Source organism: Anolis carolinensis, chromosome 5 (genome assembly GCF_035594765.1).
Source record: "Anolis carolinensis isolate JA03-04 chromosome 5, rAnoCar3.1.pri, whole genome shotgun sequence".
Classification (NCBI taxonomy): domain Eukaryota; kingdom Metazoa; phylum Chordata; class Lepidosauria; order Squamata; family Dactyloidae; genus Anolis; species Anolis carolinensis.
Genome location: NC_085845.1, coordinates 104,629,465 through 104,651,477, shown reverse-complemented (window position 1 = coordinate 104,651,477; position 22,013 = coordinate 104,629,465). Strand labels below are relative to the sequence as shown.

Below are 22,013 nucleotides of genomic sequence, written 5' to 3'. Positions count from 1 at the left end.
TTTCACGATTCCCTAGCTGATTTTCAATTAATCATATGTTCTCACATCTGTGCTGCTTCAAGTATGTTTCAAACTTTGAGCAAATAATATTCTTGCTGTTGTTGTCATATACTGAAGCATAATCCATATTAAGCCTACAATACTTCATCTGTAATGTCCCACTCTGGTAACATTACAAAATCTACTTTTAAATGTTTTTGGATTCATGTATAAATCTTAGTCCAGTAACCCTTTGCCTTCTTGCAAATCCACCACATATGCTATTGAATATAATGGAACTTTTGTTTAAATCTTTATTAATTTTATACAGGTTAATAAAAACATTTATGATTACAGAAAAATATAAAAGCTCCAAGATTGAAATGAGAAAATTAGAAAATAAGATTTAAGTTGTGGAGTGTTGCTGATGAGATAGAAGAATAGTGAATAGAGGATAGAAGAAAAGAGGAAACAAGAAAAAGAGAAAGAAGAAAGAGAAGAAAAAAGGAAAAAAAGTATTGAGAAATAGTTTAAAAACAAACATTAAAATGACTTCCCGGCGACTTCTTCAAGGTGTTTGCCTTTTCTTTCTTGCTTACGTTTTCTTTGATTTCTTCTCCTTCTCTTCTTTTTTCTGTCTTCTCTCTGGTGGGATTATCTTTCCTTCTCTTATGTTCTATCTTTCCATCTCTTTTTTCGGCTGTCTTTCCTTCCTTCTCTCTTCTATCAGTTTTAGGTCTTCCATAATTCTGTTCCAGTTTGTTTCTTTGATTGGTTGTCCTCTATTTTTTGCTAGTGAAAATGTCAGTATGTTGAGCACCTTTATCAGCCAGTCATCTTCTTCTGGGATTTCTTCTTCCTTCTACAACTGTGCATAGCAAATTCTTGCCGCTGTTGTTAGTAAGAATAATAGTTTATCTTCATTAATTTCAATTTTCATTTCATGTATCCCTAATAAAAATATTTCTGCTTTGAATGGTATCCTAATCTCTAATATCTTTTCTAGTTTTTCGTATATTTAATATTTAATATAATGAAACTTGAGCGTTCATGGGGTCAGTTATCCACAGGGAGACTTGGAATCAAACCCCAGCAGATACCAATGGTCCATTATATAACTTGACAATCAGGAAATTCAGCCATATTTTAGTTATTGTAACTCTGAGTGAAAAGGAATGTTAAACCATCAAGATACATCCATAGTAGATTTTCTTTCCTTTTGTGTGCGTTTAGTTGCATCCCAGAACATAAGAGTCCTAGTTCAGAAGTAGGAAGCAATTTTCCAATAAAAGGCCAAAGGAAAATTAGACTGAAGGTGATGGCGGAGAGAGGCAGTGTTAACAGCAGGTGCAAAGAGAGCCCAAAGTTACTGGAGACTGCAGCATGGTAGGACTATGCAGTTCAGTGTTCTGCTTCACTCTTTTTCTTCCCACTTCCCTGTAAATTTGACAAGGATTGGTCAAGGTAGTGGGATGCCATTGAGTTAGTTCTCTTCTTTGGCATATTCCATTTATTTCATAACACAGATAACAAACCTCTAGCTGACATGCTCTCTGTGCACGGAGTATGGGAGAGATGTCCCATTTTCTGTGAATAAAGGCGTGCAGCAATTGCTCTGAACCTTTCTGGGCAAAGAAGAATTGGGAAGAAATGGCTTTATTTGAGGTGCTTTCCCACTGACATAATCTGGCCCTTGGATTTCTCCCATGCAGCAATCCTGCCTTAAGCCAAATGTGGTTCCGCAGATATTTGATGTCCCTCTTGAATATTCTGTATTTGAGTACAATTTGACATGGACATGGAAATGGAAGGCTATCTTAAGGACTAGTATGCGAGTGGAAGTAGTTGATTCTGTGCGTCAGGCAACACCAGTTCTTCCCAAACCCATTCTGCAGGGTCAGGGAGAAATGAATTCTCTTAAGACAATTGTGATAATTTTATGCTGTTGTTGCATTTGCATACAGATAGTTCTTCAAGAGTAACACAATAAACAATGTTATTTGGAATTCTACTAAGGAGATTGCTTCTGGATCCTGGTGGTTTTCTTGTTTCGATTCCACAAGCCATCTATCCCTCTCATCTGAACATCACATCAACTAAATCCATTTTGAAAAGAGGTAGTGCAAAATATTGTAACATGGTATTTGAAAAATCCCTGCTTAATTTGTTACCTACTTCTTAGTTGAGATATAGGCGAATCCTGTGTCAAAAATATGGATAATTACTGTAAATTTACCATAATATCTTGATTTTGTGTGTGTCAGGAGTGACTTGAGAAACTGCAAGTCGCTTCTGGTATGAGAAAATTGGTCGTCTGCAAGGATGTTGCCCAGGGGACACCCGGATGCTTTGATGTTTTTACCATCCTTGTGGGAGGCTTCTCTCATGTCCCTGTATGAGGAGCTGGAGTTGACAGAGGGAGATCATCTGTGCTCTCCCTGGATTTGAACCACCAACCTTCAGGTCGGCAATCCAACCTTCATGTCAGCAATCCTGCTGACACAAGGGTTTAACCCATTGTGCCACCGGAGCCTCCTAATATCTTGATGGATGGTGGAAGGACATTGAAGTTAAAAGGTTAATAGAATCCTCGCATTGGAAGGGAATCCCAGGGCCACCCAACTAACCCCCTTCTACCATGCAGGAATACACAACGGAAGCACTACCGACAGATGGCAATCTAGCCTCTATTTAAAAACATCCAAAGAGGACCCTCCAAGGCAGCATATTCCATAATGGTATGTTAATTTGTTGTAGTAAAACTAACAAAGAATCTTGTGGCATCTTAGACTGACAGATTTACACTGGATATACACTTAAGTCTACAAAAGCTTTTACTATGAATTTCTTTCTCTTAGTCTCCAAGAAGATACAAAATCTCTTTGCATACATGCTTGAGATACTCCTAACATTTCTCCCTTTTTTCTGTATATGCTGCATGAACCAGCACATTGGAACTCCTCCCAGCCTCTCTTTGAGTGTCTTCATTTTTCAGCTTTCTTTATCAGTTTCTTCTCATCTGTCTGTAATGTAGCCATTCACTTCTGCTCTGGAGGCTTTTTAGCCTGTGGCACCACAGTGACTTGCAGATGACATGTAGGCTATTTTTGTCAATAAGTGTGAAGCCTACAATAATAAAATCTACCAATCTAATGGGCATTCAAAGTGTTGAACATGGCTAGGGAAAGAGCACATTGTGGGAAATGGTGTGCACTGCCAGCACTTTACATGATGAAGCCATAGTAACTGTCTTTACCACTTAAACGTTCTTTGAGATGGAAAAATCTCTCCAAGCATACTAGGAATCTGATCTCAACCTCCACAGACTCCTGGGGATCTTAAACTATCAAAATAAAGCCCCAATCAGCCTTTGATTGGCTATCTTGGTATCAACTACAGGCAGTCTATGAACAAGATTGGTTATGTAGGTTTGTTCTTAAGTTGAATTTGTATGTAAGTCGGAGCAGGCACTTTTTAGTGTAACTCCCGTCATTCATATTGATATCTATCTATCTATCTATCTATCTATCTATGCACACACATACACTTTGAATAACATAGGGAAGGGTTGACACCCATATCGTGTTTGATTTGCTGTCTGCGTCCCTGTTCAGAAGATTTCATTTCACTTTCTGTCCCTGTGATTTTGAAAAAAATGGCTTGTTGTTGAAACAAGGATTGGTGAGAAAGCTTCAGGCACCTTTTCCCCATGATAACTCTTTCAGGAGTGGATTTTCCTGTTGTCTCAACCCTGTTCTTAATGTCATATGTAAGTCAGATATTTGTAACTCTGGGATTGCCTGTACTTTGCAATAACCATCGGATTAAATTACCTTCTTAGTATAGATTAAGCACACACCATTCGTGGCAGATGTTGTGGATGCTACATGTAATTGACATGGCTGTGAGAAGCTGAAAGAAGTTGAAATTGCTCTCCCAACAGTAGATGATGGTATTAACCAAATCCAAGAACATCATGAATTTTGTGGCATCATAAAGAAATTTTATTTAGCATAAACTTTTATAGACTCCGGAGCCCCTGATGGTGCAGCGGTTTAAACCGCTGAGCTGCTGAATTTGCTGACTGAAAGGTTGGTGGTTCAGATCCAGGGAGTGAGATGAGCTCCTGCTGTTAGCCCCAGCTTCTGCCAACCTAGCAGTTCGAAAACATGCAAATGTGCGATCAATAGGCGCTCCAGTCACGACCTTGGAAGTGTCTATGGACAACGCCGGCTCTTTGGCTTAGAAATGAAGATGAGCACCAACCCCCAGAGTTAGACTTAACGTCAGGGGATAACCTTTACCTTGATAGACTCCATCCCCATGCTGATTCATTCTGACATTTCACAAGACACTGGATATCTTTATTCTCTCCAGTTCAGGAAATGAATGAGCAAAATTGTGTACTATGTAACTCCCAACAAAAGTATTTTGAAGTGTGTGTAGGTGATTGATCTATTTCTCTTTTTGACCTAAAAATAGTGATGTTTCTGGAAAACATGATCATTTAATCAAACATGTTGACATTTTCTAACAAGAAAGTATTTTATATGGGTTTTTAAAACTATTTGGAAAGTGTCAAAAGTCCTATTTCAGCCTTATGTATTTGTACCATTGCTCTTAACAATGAATTGATATTGGAAGTTTCATTAATACTTCCAATATTTATGTTAAAATTATTTTATGAAGTCAAGAAACTCCCGCTTTACTAATTTAATACTAGCTCTCATGTAACTTTTAATGCCACAGGAACACTCATTTTGTTAATTTAGGGTGGGAGGTAAAAAAAATACCTCATCCATAACTGGGATGTGCTTTTTGCCCTTGAAATTGTTGGGGGTGTCAATCTGAAACACCTGTAGAAGCACATCCAAAGTGACCAGAAGTGATCGATTGCTTAAAATATCACTTCTGGTTACCAACTCATATTGCAGTCCATCAAGCATCCAAGGAGCCAAATTTGCCCACCAACAAGCCAAACAGCGAGGCTGGTCCAAAGGGTGGGAGGGAATCCTATTAATCCCTAACAGAGTAGCGAAACCCACACTGCAACTATTGCTCAGACCATGTGAATAGGGCTAGGAAAATGTTAACCCTAATCAATGCAGTTATAAAGACACATAAAGTTCCTCTTCCTCCTACATACATGGTCGAAATATCACAAACATGGGAAGGAAGCTGTTGTTGCTCAGGCAGATGGCATCTGCTACCTTACCCTCTATTACTGTATATACTCGAGTATAAGTCTAGTTTTCAGCCCTTTTTTAGGACTGAAAAAGCCCCCCTCAGCTTATACTCGAGTAAGGGTCCTGATCGGCTTATACTCGAGTATATTTGGTACATCTATTATTTTTCTCTATTTTTATTGATATTATTACATTTATTATTTTACTCTATTATTATTGTTACTATTACGTTTATTTTACTGTTTTTTATTACCCTCATCCTGACCAGTGAAAACTGACACATGTGTAGAACCAGATTAAAATAGTAGCAACTCCTGTATTTTCCCAACACATATTTCGGTAACAAAAATAAGTAAATAGTCGGTTGATAGCAGATATGGATCTTTGGCCTGAACAGAGCTCTTTGATTGTTCTTACTGTGAACTTTTTGTTTGTTTGTAATCAAGTTCATATGAATAAGAAACCAGTCCTTTACTATGAAATATTTATTTATTAAATAAGAATAATGAAGTAAAATGCAAATTATTCTGCAATTTATAAATGTAGTAGTTAAATATAATTGCTCCAAACCCAACATTCCATCCAAAGACAAAGCAAAGCTCTTCAAGTGTGTGCGTGCAAACACCCCTCAGTTCACTTCATTTTGAAGATAGCTCCATACATGATTCTGCTGTGTCTGTAACACACATGCATACTGAAGAAATCAATGCAGGCTTTTGTTCAGATCTCCATTGCATGCTGAAGTTCACATCTCATGGAGCTGCTGCATCCAAGCTCACCAATGGGAACCTTAAGCCACATACTAAAAAGTGTATGCATAACTGAAGGTAGATGCTGATCAGTTCTGGTAGACATCTTAGCAGAAAGGCACTGACAGATTCTGCAAGTAAAGAGGAAGAGGAAGTAAGTACAACATGTTTCCAATTTGGTGAACATTTTCGTTTTTCACAAAGGTAAAAATGAATTGCTAGCAGTTTGGGCTCAACTTCTGTGGGAAATAGCAACTTTCTACAAGTCTCCTATACTAGTTATTTGTTATGTATATAATTGAGATTGATTTACTATATTAACATTAATATATACATAATATATTGGTATGCAGTTTTTCCCCTAACTCTATGTTGTTTGAGGTTGTGAGAGGCACTACAGACCATGTGACTAGATCTGGGACTATTCAGACTGAGACTCCATATTAGAAGTCAGTACAGTTGAGTGTAGTATAGTAGTCAGTATGCATCACTCAGTCAGTAGAGTATGTAGTTGAGTGAAGTATGCTGCAGAAGTCAGTCAGTATGCATTAGAAGTTAGATGAATACAGTACACACAAGAGAGTGTTAGTCTGTATGCAACGGAGAAGAGACTGAAACATAATGCTTAAGGAACAGACTGTTTAAACTTTGAACCAATAAGCAATGTACCTGTATGCTGAATACATGAAGATCTGTAAATAAATCAGCTATGTTAAATTTTAATGAAGAGTACTTATTTTTGGTCTCTTGAGAGCATGATTTAAAATCAATATATTTTAGGGGAGAGTAGGTGTTTTTTGGGGCAACTAAAATAAGACTTCTAAAGATCTGCTATATATTTTATGCACTGGCATATCTTTGTTCCTAACAGTTCAAAGAGAAAACCAGGGATATCAGTCTAACAACCAAGAAACCTTGCCTTGCATGAATTGCCTTGCATGAACACTAGTGGATATTTATCACTAAGGAGAAGATTGACTCAAGAAAGTTTTTAACTTTTCTCAAGTCTTCTTTACAAAAAGGTTATGATTATTCCAAATAGTGTGAATGCCAACTGATCTCCAAAAAGGGTCATGCTTCCAAATGGATATGGAGATTCTGATTTTCCCAAAGGTTATGATCTCTAAAAAGAGCATGCTGTTCCAAAAACTTCAACAACTGTTGGCTGCCCTGTGAAATTCAAAACATTTAAATTCTCTCCATCAGCAATATTCTCTCTTTGGTTAGCCTGGGAACTGAATGGGAACCTTCCGGTTTAGAAAATCAAAGACACCCAGAGAAGTTAAGGCCTCGGAGCTTACTATTATACTATTTAAACTTGATGTCCTACTGATAATTGAAAATATTTCACCAATTATAATACACAAAAAGTAACAATTTGTACAAACAAGCAACAAGTGATTATGTCAATTACAAATACTCTTTCATTTAACATATTTGACTGGAAAGTCACACTAGAATGTAGTGCATCTACTGAAAGCTTTGTGTGTGTTTTATCTTTATCCTTATTAGAATGAGTTCTTCCTAAAGCATCTGCTACCTTGATCATTATGAAAAAATATACTAAACAGCCAAATGTACTAGAGCAGTTTATTTTATGTTAATTGGCTATCTAAAGTATCCTAAGATTGTAACAGCTCAGATAATGAGTAATGACAAAAATAGACACCAACTTCTTAAACAATTTAAATTTGGAAATATTAATTGAAATTGACAGGGCTTACCAGTGTACACAGCTTTAAGAATCAGGGAACAAAATGACGAATAGCCAACTTTTTTTTAATTGAATTGCACCTTGGACTGCCTTTGCAAGATCAGTATTTGAAATGGTCAAGAACTGTTTTTAAAATCCCTACTTTGTATCACGTTGCTGAAATATTAATTTGCCTGTGTAGCTGAGCAGAGGTAGGAAAGGATGGAAGATAATGTGAAAAGTACACACATTTCTCATTTTCTACAGTGATGCAAGGAAAATGAAGAGGCATGATTCTTTTATGAACTGACTTTGGGAAATTTTCTGTACATACTGAAAGAGAACTACACTAAAATACATCTGGCTTTAACACATTTAATCTTTGTTTATTAAAAATGCCACACTATAATATGTATGACCACTAAAGATTACATCTGAGCCTGAGTCTGAGCACACACACTTTTAAAAGTGTAAAGGATTTAGAAAACAAAAAACTCCCATAATTCATGACAGATTTACAAATAGGTAGGTATCTTACCAAAAAAGACTTAGCCCAGGAGTGATACAAGCATCACGATACCCATAAACTGGATGAAGAGGATCAGAGGTGTCAGAAAAGACCATATAGGCCATAAGGAAATATTAAAACTAAGAAAAGAAGACAGACATACACAATGAGTTCCAACTCATAAAACACATTCATGTTTAAAAGAGCTACTATAAGTGTTGGACTAGGACTCTGAGAGAACAGGATTTGAAATCGTATTTGACACTGGAAATTCACTGGGTAACCTTGAGCAATGGCAAACCCCTATGGTCCAATTTTGCCAAGAAATCTATTAGAAGATCATTACAAATTAGAAAGTACTGAAGGCACACAATAACAGCATCAGAAAGGGAATTGTCTGAAATGATTTGAAGTGATTGTAAACAGCTGGGGGGGGGGGGGGCAGTGTTTCCATACATAGCTCCATCCCCTTAATTGTGGGGGTTGACCGTGGTGCATTCTAGTTGACTTTGAGAACCTGAGACTTACGCCTTCTCCGGGTGCACCTCTGCTGTGCCTAGGTCACTAAGTTGTATCCAAGAGCCCTTCTATCCTTGTTATGGATTTTGTACAAGAGAGTACTGGATGCTGCCTCCTGTAGCACTCTCAAAAGTGCTAGCACAACCACTTTATGTAAACAAGACACCACTAGTTTAAATTGTTTAGTCAACATAAAAACTATGTGTTGTATAAAGATCACAAACTGTTTCACACATTTTACCAATAACATTTTGACAGGCTTCAAAACCAACTAAGCAAATCATTTGAATGATTGATTCTGGGGAATTAAGCACTCTTGGAGCAATGAACTTACCAAACTGCTGCAGCAATAAAACATGCAGTTGTGATTGGTATTAGTGCAGGGTAGCTAGTATCGTAATCCTCAATTCCATGATACCATTCAAGATACACAATGCAATAAAAGGCCACAGACAAGCTGACGACCAATAAACAGCTGCCAAGCACAAACCACCAACTGCAAAAATAAAAATAAACAACACATATAATTTTTAACAACAGTTGTTACGTTAGACTGGCGCAATGAAGGCAAGACTGCTCTTACATGTTCAAAGAAAGCAACACAACTTGTTATTTGCTGCGACTGTAATAATATTAGATAATCACATCAAACAGTTTCCCTTTTACTACAAGTTCTCATTGCACATGCAAGGCATTCTTAGCAGCATTGGGAATACTGCTAACTGAAAGCTGTAGTATGGCAGGAAAGAAAGGAGATAAAACTGCTGAGGCTAGAAAAGCTCATTGTTTTAAGTTCTCATTTCATATATAATACGGCTGGAACTCAATTTATAACTTCACTTGCCTGTTTAACAACTATCAATGAAGAAAAGACTTTGCTTTGCAAAGTTATGATTTCAATACTATTGACTGGCTATGAGAAGGTACAGTCATAAAAGCATTTTTTCTCTGCAACTGTCACACCTGTCAGCTTCCAGAAGAAATAAAACTATTTAGGATTTGCCTTTAAAAAGGTGTGGAAGAGCTTTGCACAAGAAACAATTGGTTTTTAAATCACATTTCTCATGAAGTGAGGAAAGCTCGCTGACATGGAAGAGTCCCCTAAAGTATTAAATCTGCCAGTATGCTATCTTAGAATACATCTACATTGTAGAATTATAGCCATTTTGACACCGTTTTAACAGCCATAGTACAATGCTACAGAATCATGGGAGTTGTGATTTGGCAAGGCACCACCACTCTTTGGTGGAGAAGGCTATGTGACTGTGTAAAAATACAACTCTCATGTTTTCATGGTATTGAACCAATACAATTAAAGTATTGTTCGACTGCATTAATTCTGCAGTATAGATGCATCCTTAGGCAACAATTCCATGGTTTGGCAACAGTTTCTGCCAATAATCTGTGATGTAAACACAAATTATTTGGGACAGGATGGGGACACTTGGAGAACATTTGATCTGAAAAAGTCCCATCACATTGTGCTGTTTTCAAATTTTCTGCATAAAATTGCAAAGTTTTATCCACATCTATCTATCTATATATATAAAAGGGTAATGAAATTTCAGCCTAGGACAAAACAACAAAACTACACATTCCAGCAACACTAAACTTGGCAGCACAACCCCCCATCCATGCCTCTGCGTTCATACAACAAAAAGAAAAGAAAAATAAAGTCCTAATTAGAGGGAGAGGAATAATTGTTTTTATCCAATTGCTGCCAGTTAGAAGGCTAAGCTCCACCCACTTGGTCTCCTAGCAACCCACTCACCCCAGGGGACAGGCAGAGTTAGGCCTCACTTAGGCCTCTTCCACACTGCCTATAAAATACAGATTATCTGATTTTAACTGGATTATATGGCAGTGTAGACTCAAGGCCCTTCCACACAGCTATATAGCCCATTTATAATCTTATATTATCTGCTTTGAACTGGATTATCTTGACTCCACACTGCCAGATAATCTACTTCAGTGTGCCTTTTATATAGCTGTGTAGAAGGGGCCTCATATAATCCAGTTCTAAGCAGATAATATAAGATTATAAATATACAGTAGAGTCTCACTTATCCAACATAAACAGGCCGGCAGAACGTTGGATAAGTGAATATGTTGGATAATAAGAAGGGATTCAGGAAAAGCCGATTAAACATCTAATTAGGTAATCATTATACAAATTAAGCACCAAAACATCATGTTATATAACAAATGACAGAAAAAGTACTTCCATGTGCAGTAATGCTATGTAGTAATTACTGTATTTACAAATTTGCCACCAAAACATCACAATGAATTTAAAACACTACAAAAACATTGACTACTAAAAGCCAGACTGCATTGGATAATCCAGAACATTGGATAAGCAAATGTTGGATAAGTGAGATTCTACTGTAAAATGAAATAATTATTGTGGTAGAATAATACAGAACAATATAATCTCTAAAACCAGGACAGTAAATAAAGAGCAACACTCTGAAAGCAGGAAAATTGGGAAGTCCACAAAAGAAATAATCAGGGCCAGCTAACACCTCCCAAGAAAGGATTCTTCCAGAAAGGAAGCTCAGAAGGGAGAGAAGCAGTGTATATTACCAAAGTCATTATTACTATCATTACTTATTATTATTATTATTATTATTATTATTATTATTATTATTATTGTGTTGCTGTAAACCGTGAAAATGAATACAATGTGGCTCCAAGTATTCAAAAACACTAAAATCAGAATATATAAAAATTACTGTGGTATAATAAAACAGAACAATACCATCTCTAAAATCAGAACACTAAATAAAGAACAACACTCTGAAAACAGGGGAATTCCACACAGGAAACAATCAGGGCAGCTAACACCTCCCAACAATGTATTCCCATCACCAAAGTCTGCCAAATCCTCTGTTTTCTGACAGCAACAGACAGTACAAGTTCATAAAATATCGCAAAGAACGCCACTCTGAAAACAAGGGAATTCCAGACAGGAAACAATCCGGGCCAGCTAACACCTCCCAACAAAAAATTCACTCAGGGAGGAAGCAACCAGGCTTTAAAGCTGCAAGGCCATTACATGCTAATCATTTTGCCTAATTGCAGCATTCATACTTACGTCCAACAGACCAAAAAAAAAAATCAGAAATATTGTATATTCACAAGCTTTAGGAAATAATATCCCCTGATGGAGCAGCAAGTTAAAACGCTTAGCTGCTGAACTTCTGGACTGAAAGGTTGCAGGTTTGAATTGGGGGAGCGGAGAGAGCCTCCACTGTTAGCCCCAGCTTCTGCCAACCCTAAAGTTCAAAAACACGCAAATGAGAGTAGATAAATAGGTACTGCTCCGGCGGGAAGGTAACGGCGCTCCATGCAGTCATGTCACATGACCTTGGAGGAGTCTACGGACAACGCCAGCTCTTCAGCTTAGAAATGGAGATAAGCACCAACCCCCAGAGTCAGACACGACTAGACTTAATGTCAGGGGAAAACTTTTACCCTTACCTTAACTACCACCAATTCCTCAATACTTTATTTCCCATACCACCATACTTTGCCACAGCAACGCGTGGCCGGGCACAGCTAGTACCGGTAGTTTATAAGATAAAATCCCATGAAGGTAGCAATGTTTAATAGCCCAAATGATACCCTAGATAATAAAACCCATAGTTCTTGCATATGATCATGCTTAGAAACATTATCAACAACGTAAAAGGCTTCCCTGTAATAAATAGTGAGCAACTGTGGGAAGTTAGACCACAATAGGAGAGATAGGATGTCCCTGTTTCCCCACACTTCAAGTTAACGTTTTGTGCCTAAAGTGATAGGGGTGGGACAAAAGCACAGTAAAAACCACCCCAGAGCATGTCTGGCACATTTTGTACCGATATTTTTACTGGGCCAAGCAATAAATCCAATCACAATGCAGTCACAGAGGCAAATTTTCGATTTTGTGTTGACGATTCTATCTATTACTACATGTTGAAGCAGAGTTCAGGCTCTCTTCTCTCAAAGTAATCTGGGTATTTTAGAAATTAATAGAAACATTTAGATACAAAAATGTTTACAATAATTTGTGATTTTAGCACATACTTACAATAAAGAAAAACATACCTTTCTTGTTGAAGAATCTCTTTGATAGTTTTAAAGAATTCAACATAGTATGTAGTAACTATTGATGTCAATATCCAGAATGCAGAGTGAATATTTAATCTGGGAAGAGGTTTCTCTTTCTTCTCTGTGCTTGTAGGCTCAACTGTAAATGAAACCACCACCATTCTCCATAAGTCATTAAATGAGATATTGGGTTACACCAACAAAATGAATCAAATCAACCTTGTAATCCACCCTTTGTTGCAATGCAAAGGTGAATAGCACCCACCCCAAGAGTCCTTAAAATACACATGAGTTCTCAACATGACATTCATCTTAATTATGAGAATTCTTGGATGAGCTACATCTGTGTTGGGAGGAATAATGAATTTCTGATGTGCGGTAAAGTATGTGACTTAGAAGTGGTAGGTGTACTAAGTCTCTCCAGAATTTTTTTTTACTGCAGAGAGGAAGACAAAGAAGAAGGTTTTATTTAATTTTATTTATTTTAAAAAACCCTTTCCTAGCCCTACCAACCACTTGTTAACTATTACAAGACATTCCATGTCATTTTGTAAAACATTTAGACCTGTCACCAGAAAACAAGGCTATCCTAGTATCTCTGGATAAAGGACATTTCCAGAAGATCTCAGAGCTCAGAAAGGCATATAAAGGGTAATTGTTTTTCAAATAACCTGTACCCAAACCAGAACTTTCAACTGTGCCCAAAAAATGTGGGCAACCAACGGTGTAGTTGCAATAAGGGAGTTGTGCAATCCCTCTAAACCAACCCCAATTAACAACTTGGCTACGGTTCTTTGGGCCAAATGAAGTTTCTGATCACTTTTTAAAGGCGGCCCTACATAGAGTGCATTATAGTAATCCAACTTCTTCAGAAATGGATGCAGTTGAACACTAGCTTTAATTTTATAAAAGCACTCCTGGCCACCACAGAAGCCTGGCATCTACAGCAGTGGTTCTCAACCTGTGGGTCCCAGATGTTTTAGCCTTCAACTCCCAGAAATCCTAGCAGCTGGTAAACTGGCTGGGATTTCTGGGAGTTGTAGGTCAAAACACCTGGGGACCCACAGGTTGAGAGCCACTGTTTTAGACTAAGAGCTGAATCTAGGAGTACTCCCAAACTACAAAACTGTTTTCCAAGAGAATCTAACACAGGCCGAATCCCTATTCTCAGATCTGTCTTCTGACTGACAAGAAGCAGTTGTCTCGTCTCTCCATTATACCTGAGAGGCACCAGTTCAGCACTGGGATATCTTCTTTGGAATCAGGTAGGAAAGGAGTAATAGGTTAATAATGAGTATCATTGGCATATCAATGACATATGACCCAAATCTCCAGACATCTCCCAACATTGTCTTATAGATGCTAAGGGAATACAATAAAGCCCTGAGGGGCTCTACAGGCCAATGGCGGATCGAGCAGAAATCCTCCAGCAATACACTCTGGAAAGCCCCTCCAGGAAAGGATGGAGTAATTGAAGAGTAGTGCCTCCAAGCCCATCCCTGACAGGCAACTCAAAAGGATGTAATGATTGATGGTTTCAGGAACTGCTGGGAGATCCAGCAGAACCAACAGGGACATATGCCCCCTTCCTGGTTCCCTGAACAGGTCCTCCACCAAGGTGACCAATGCTGTCTCTGAACCATAATCAGGTCTGAAATAAGATTGCAATTGATCTAGATAATCCACCTCATCCAGAAATCCCTGGAGCTGAGAGGCCACCATACACTCTAGTGCCTTGCCCAAAAATTGAAGTTTGGAGACTAGGTTATAATTACCCATTATAATTGCTACAGCAACCTTCAGACATGTTGGGACCTACCCTGATGCAAAGAGGCATCAATCACTGCCATTCGCCACTCTACCAGCCCCCCTCTGGTCTATTCAATGAGCAAGGAGGTACAAGGGTCTAGAGCACATGTGGTGGCTCTCAACTCTCCAAAGAGCCAGTCCACTTCCTCAGGCTGCACAAATTGAGAAGTGTTCATCAACACGGGATAAGCAAGTGCCAAGATTACAACCACCAGAACTATGTTAACTCTGGAATCTAAGTCAAAGCAAAGCTGAACAATTTTACCCATAAAATTATGGTTTTTTTGTTGTTATTCTTTTTCCAGCGGGCTGTGGAATGGTTTACATTCTCCTTTGAGTCAACTTGTAACAGATACCAAAAAACTTGAAACAGCTCTGATTGGTTCTGTGCTGATGCAATAGTGTAAATCAGGAAAGCCTTTTTTAATGCCTTTATTGTCCCACCATAAGCCTTCAGATTTTGGCTTGCTTCATATGGACTTGATCTGTACTGTTGCTCCAATTTCCATCTCATTCATTTAATTGCTTCCAGGATCTTAGAAAGCCAGTGGGGCAGTTTAGCTCTACCCCATAAAAAGGGAAGCTTTGGAGCAATTGTATCAATCACCTGGTGGTTTCCCTGTTCCTGAGATCAACCAGGAACAGGGAAATATCAAACTCTGCCTGGTCAGGGAAATATTACACTATGTAACAAAACAAATATCTGTTCCTAGTTTGAAAGTTATATTTCCTGTTTAATTGTGCAGTACTTACTTTGAAAGGAGTTGTTCTCCTCCAGAAACATAGTTTTTGTGGCTGCCACAAACTACTGTATGTTGAATTGGTTGAAACTCTGAGATATTAATTGAAAAACTATAGAAAAATGTGCTGCAGGATGTCCTGCAAAAACAAAGTTTTTGCAGTTTAATAAACCTTTCCCGTGTATTTATGATAGAACCAATTAGGAAATAATATTTATGACCCAGGAACAAAAGATGTGTTACATAGTGTTATCCAGATAGAGCATTGCAACTCCACCTCCCCAGATCTGACTTGCAGCTGAACAGAGAACCTTAGTGGGAAAAACTGAACAAGATAAACCCACCTCATCCAACCAGATCTCTCTCAAACTGGCCGGGTTTGCTGGACTTGAACTATTGAAATTCCAAGCTAAGTGACAGAGGCCCCTTCCACACCACTGTATACAATCCACATTGAACTGGATTAAATGGCAGTATGATCTCAGATAACTCAAATAAAATCAAAATCTTTATTACAGTCATAGACCAGCATAAGTGGGGTACGGTCTTATAGAAGCATTGTACATTAAAATCTAAAAGGCTAAAAAAGAAAGGTATGTTGAAGGCTAAAACACAAAACTGTTTAGAGACTAAACTAAACAGGGGACTAAAAAAGGGATGGAGAGGGAGGGAGTAGGAGCGTTCAGGGCACAAGTCTAGGGGACTCGGGTGGGAAGAACTGATTTACATTTCAGTTAGCTGATAGATTGTTAACATTTTGATCCAGTCATCACTCAGCGGATTTTAAGTGCTGCTACACAAAATTTGGCAGCATTGTAGGTTATAACTGGGTTGGTATCTGAGAGCAGCAGGGTGGTGTAAAATTGTCCTGAATGGCCTGGGTAATTTATTTATTTATTTACAACATTTCTACCCCGCCCTTCTCACCCCAGGGAACTCAGGGCGGCTTACAACAACCGCAAAATTCAATGCCAAATTATATAGCAAAGGCAGGATGAGTCTGGATCGAATGTCCCTGTAGAACAGGCACTGGAGGAGCACATGCTCAGTTGTTTCAATTTGACCCGAGTCATGGGGCAGTCTCTCTCTGGGTAGGGGGTCTTCCTGTATCAGCCCTATCAGGCGAGATATTTGCTGCCTTTATTGACAATAAAGATTGGGGCGTGGGCTAGATCCAATTGGCACTCTGTGTCTGAGATACGTTGTTTGATGAGTGCTTTGGCTTGATCGGGCTCCATACTGAGTAGCAACCCTGGAGTGATGAGTGATGAGATTTTTGTTGCTACAGCCTGTTTCCATGTGGACTGGAACTCATCTTCGTGGTTAGTGGGGCAAGACCAGGGGGATGGGGGGATATTTTGAACCAGTACTCTGGCCTCCACTTTCATGAATCCTGTCTCCAATCGCAGAATGGCATTGGAGATGCATTTTGGTACTTGCAGGGCCAATCTCAGAAATTTTGATTATACAAGCTCTATGGGGGCAAAATTAGAGAAGGGGCCTAGCTGGGCTCCATACAGCTGTGCCACTGATTTAGCTTCAAATAATTTGAGTGCTGCAGCTATGAAGTCCCCCCCCTCACTTGAGGTATTTTAGAATGACAAATGAGCTCCTTTGCACAGAAACAGCCACGTAGTCTCCATGGGCTCTTCTGCTACTGCTGGATTAGAGTGCTCCCAGATATTTGAAACATGAGACCAGGAATCTTGGTCCGTGCATGAATTGACAATTAACAGTTTCCACTCATACTCAGTAGGAGCAGAGCCAAGGGCTAAACATGGAAGAGCCAAAGGTGGATTAGGGATCCTAGTCTCCACCACTCTACATGTGACAACAAGGCCCCTTCCCCCACTAAAAACAAGTGCTATGGTGGTGCTAATACAATTCAAGCACCACATTCTGCTGATAATAAATGTCTACATGCCCCCAATGAGGAAGAAAGCCCAAATCAGAGCCCTATGGTTAGAACTGGAAAATTACACTTCTGACCTCATAGAACAGAACCCAAATGCATCTGTAATCATGGAAGGGGACCTCAATGCAAGAATGGGACCCAATGACACCACCCTCTACCAATGCCTTTCGCCTGAATATGACATACCTCTCCTAACTCGTTGCTCCAAAGACAAGAAATCAAACTTTCCAGGTTTATGTCTGGCTCAAACAACCTCAAGACTGAACCACCACATTCTAAATGGTGCCTTGGAAGGTGACTATCCTGCTGAATTTACCTATCTCTATGGCTCCAAAATGAGTGATATTGATTATATAGCCATCTCTAGAGCCTTCTCTCGTATGCCAAAACCCCAGGAGTCAAGCCTAAATTTGACATTTTCCTATCCTCCTCCACTTAAACTCCTTCACTCAAGAAACCTATCCAGTAAAATGCTATCAACCCCTCCTACTGCCAACAGGAAGAACCCACTGTAAAGCCAGATGGATCCCCTGTTTGAACTAAAGAATAACTGAGCTCCTGGCCACAGAACAACTATTTAACCTTCAGACTGCCATGGCAATGGCTACAACCTCTAACACTGTCCTGGAGTACTACAATAACATCACTCAAGAGCTTCAGAAGCACTAAGGCACAGCAACACTGCACCCCCGAAGCATCAACAACAACACTCCAAGCCCTGGTTTGGCAAAGAATGTATCAACGCCAAAAAAGCTCTTCCTACCACTTATCAGGCCTTTATATCCAACACTACACCAACAGCTGTACAAGACCTCCTCCAACAAAAGAGAGGCTACAAGCAACAGCTTGCCCTAAAAAAGGGAAGCCATGAAAAACACCTGGGCACAGCTCATCTGGCATACGACATCAAATGCCCAAAGATGTGACCGACCTACGATGGACTCCCATATTTCCCAAGAGATCTGGAAGGCATACTTTCAGGAACTTTAAATGGACACCTCTGCTGGAAGTAACTGCCCCAGCCTTGACACAGAAAAACTTCCACTGTGGCCACCTGTAACAGCGACAGAGATAAAAAACCGTGTTGCCCAACTAAGACCAGGAAAGGCCCCAGGAGAAGACCTTATCCCAGCAGAGGTCATCAAGAACAATCTGGATTTCTGGACCCCCATATTACTTTTCATCATCACTTTTCACATGCATCGACAACTATGGCCAAATCCCCAAGGATTGGGGGCTTGCAATCATTGCACCCATCTACAAAAAGAAAGGGAAAAAGGATGACCCCGCAAACTACAGACCAATCAGCTTCTCAATACAATCAGTAAATTATATACAAGACATCTTCAGTGGAAACTCCAGGACTGGCTGGAACAAGAAAGCATACTTGCTGAGGAGCAAACTGGATTCAGGGAAGGTCAATCCACCATAGACCAATGTCTGGTACTACAACAGCTTATTGAAAAGTACTCCTCCCAAAATATATCCTCACACTATGTCACCTTCATAGACTTTAAAGCCGCCTTTGACTCCATCTCTTGAGTTAAACTATGGGAAAAACTGGGGAGCTCTACAATCGACCGACAACTTTTCCATCTAATCTGCCTACTCCATGAAGAGACTCACTGAAAATATGATGTAACCCTCAGGGACACCTCACCAAGGCAGTTGGAACAGAAAAAGGTGTCAAGCAAGGCTGCATTCTGGCCCCTCTACTGTTTAACTTCTATATCAGTGGTTCCCAAACTTATTTGGCTACCGCCCCCTTTCCAGAAAAAATATTACTCAGCACCCCCTGGAAATTATTTTAAAATTTTTTAATAGCAATTAAACAGAAAGACATATGTATTAATGCATATGGCAAATGCACCTGTAGCCATCACCACCCCCCTGGATCACTGCAGCGCCCACCAGGGGGCGGTAGTGCCCACTTTGGGAATCACTGTTCTACATCAACTTCATGGTGGATCATCTTCACAACATGGATTTCCATCCCCCAAAACTCGCAGGAAGACATATTTCCACCTTACTTTATGCACATGATGCAGCTGTACTCTCAAGAACACCCACTGGTCTTAAGAGAGCATTGAAAGCACTAATACAATACTTCAAAGCAGATCAACTCCCAACTGAATTATAGGAAAACCAAAATCATGGCATTTGCCAAAAGACCCAAGAGTCACGACTGGAGCATAGACAGACATAAAATCCATCTCAGAAATCTGAACAGGTCTCAGATAACCCAGTTCAAAGCAGTATTATGGATTACCTGCCTTGATATTCTGGGTTATATGGCTCTGTGGAAGGGCCCGGAGAGCAGACTCTTAAGTCCCATCAACACTGCTATATAAAATCTAGATTATCTGCTTTGAACTATATTATATAGCAGTGTAGACTCACATAATCCAATTCAAAGCAGATAATCATCAGTTCCTGGGATATAGGGCAATGTAGAAGGGGTCTCAATTAACCAGAACTCGAGGAACCAGAAATTTAAAGCAACCAACAAAAATTCAAATACATAATACTCCCTCCAGTCTTCAAAGGCAATGGGAGAAAGTTTCTTCCCACAAAGTACCTAGGCAACCTAATTATCCCAAAACATAGGAGGGCTTTCTCTTTGGCTAAATTCAATGTACTCCCTTCTGCTGTACTTGAGGGAAGATATAACAAAGTACCATACAATGAATGCCTATGTCCCTGTGAGGCAGTAGAGACCGTGGAGCACATTTTGTTGTATTTCTCTTTTTACTGAGACCTTCATAAACATTTTATAAATCCAATTTTAAAGAGTCTACCAGACAGTTCTGTAAGGTTTTATGTTGATTATCTTTGGGCGGACCATGACCCCAAAATTACTGCCAAAATCGCTAGCTTTTGTGCAGCAGAAATAGTTGTTGCCATAAGATGCTGTCACAGTCTTAGAAGATTTTACTATTTACTTCAGTATTTACAATTGTCATCTTAGCATATACATGTTTAATACTATTTTAACTACCATATTCAAAACTGAATATGGTAGTTAACAGTTGCTTTTGACAGTGTTTCTTAATATCTAAATGTATACGTTCGTATTTTGACGCTTGTACATATATATATACACAGTATATATAAAATACTGCTTTCACAAAGTTGCTTTTATAATACAGTAATACTGTGTTATATTAAATTTGTCTTTATTTTCCTTAACATTGTATTTCAAGATTAATATCAAATCAATGCAGAGTTTATGATATAGTATGGGGCCTTTCCACAAAGCCATATAACCCAAAATATCAAGGCAGAAAATTCCACAATATCTGCTTTGAACTGGGATATCTGAGTCCACACTGCCATATATTCCAGTTTAAAGCAGATACCATCCTTGTGGGAGGCTTCTTGCATGGAACTGGAGCTGATAAAGGGTTGCATCCGCATGGATAATTTCTCTATATAGACTCAGGGTTCAACTCACTTTTGGGTTCTCCCCCATGTTCTAATAGCACTTTTAACTTCCTCCATATTTACAAGTCTCACTTAGTGAACTTTGATCAGCCCATTCTTATGTTTTATTGCTGTGTTTTTAACTTGTCTTATTAATGGTTTGATTTTAATCGTATGTTTTAATTTTTCATTTGTGCGTTTTCTGTATTTGATGTTTTTGTATGTATACTCTTTTGCATTTGTAAGCCGCCCTGAGTCCCTGCGGGGAGATAGAGGTGGGGTACAAGAATAAAATTATTATTATTATTATTATTATTATTATTATTATTATTATTATTAATCCTTTGAACCGGCAACCCAACCTTCAAGTTAGCAGTCCTGCCGGTACAAGGGTTTAACCCACTGCGCCAAAGGTGAGATAGTGCTTTCTGTTCTGGAGGGACTCTAATTTTTGCTTCTCATAGACTTGGCAGGGGGATTTGGTTAAGCAGTTAGAATTCATGAATAACCCAGGTTTTCTTTTTTACCTGAAACATTTCGGGGGTGGTTTGATCCCCTAAACCGCCCCCTTGGCTATGGGCTTGCTTTCACAATAACCCGTGTCCATGTTTTGTAGAAGGGCGGGATATAAATGTTGTAATAAACCGTTGCATTCACTGGACTAGTGAGAACGTAAGTGTTCCTGTCTCCTCCGCGCATGCGCACAATTCTAGAGGCTCCCAGATGAGGCCCCGCCTGTTCTCACACCGGCTGTGCGGTGAGCTAGCATCCTCTCAGCCTGGTCACAAACGGGAGAGAAAAGGCCCGGTGGCCCTTCGAGAGGGCGAAAAGCATAAGGGGGCTTGTCCTCGGGGGCGGGGGCTTGCTTACCGGGCGCTTCTTGCGGGGCCTCGCGTGGCTCGGGCTCCTGGTCGCCCCGGGGCCCCCTCTTCCGCAGGGGTGAAGGTTCCGCCATCAGGCCTCAGCGGCGCGCGGCGGCCGGGAACAAAGCGGAAGCGGCGCGTGCCAGACCGGAAGGGGCGGGTCCCTCTTATCTTTCAGCAAGCCTAGCTGCCTGTGAGAAGCATCTTCTGCCAGGAAGCTGGCTAGAGCAGCCTTCCTTCGTCAATGCCATAAGTAGCGCGGACTCTATTTTTTGTATTATTATTCTTTACAGCTGGAACACCCTTTTGTATGGCATTCAGAAATCAGAAGTACTCCAGAAGTGTTGGAAGTGGTGGCACCTTTGCTTTCTGTTAGTGCAGTGTACATAAGCTTGGTTTCATAGAATCATAGGGCCCTTCCACACAGCCAAGCCATATAACCCAGAATATCAAGGTAGATCATCCACAATCTCGCCTTTGAACTGGGTTATCGGAGTCCACAATGCCATATATTCCAGTTCAAAGCAGATAACG

The 22,013-nt window shown here is 39.6% G+C and overlaps 1 protein-coding gene across 2 annotated transcripts; it reads right to left on the bottom strand.

Moving 5' to 3' along the window:
- Positions 1–5,635: 5,635 nt before the first annotated feature.
- tmem128 (transmembrane protein 128) lies at positions 5,636–21,646 on the bottom strand. 2 transcript variants are annotated; one of them, XM_062982074.1, is made up of 6 exons: positions 21,487–21,646; positions 12,727–12,868; positions 8,969–9,130; positions 8,146–8,255; positions 6,584–6,606; positions 5,636–6,045 (listed from the first exon to the last, which is right to left on the bottom strand). In XM_062982074.1, the coding sequence occupies exons 1-4, from the start codon at positions 21,569–21,571 to the stop codon at positions 8,156–8,158; spliced, it is 489 nt and encodes a 162-aa protein (XP_062838144.1). In that variant the 5' UTR covers positions 21,572–21,646; the 3' UTR covers positions 5,636–6,045; positions 6,584–6,606; positions 8,146–8,155. The 2 variants fall into 2 exon arrangements, with proteins under 2 accessions (XP_062838144.1, XP_008114107.1); XM_008115900.3 differs by lacking the exon at positions 6,584–6,606.
- Positions 21,647–22,013: the final 367 nt, after the last annotated feature.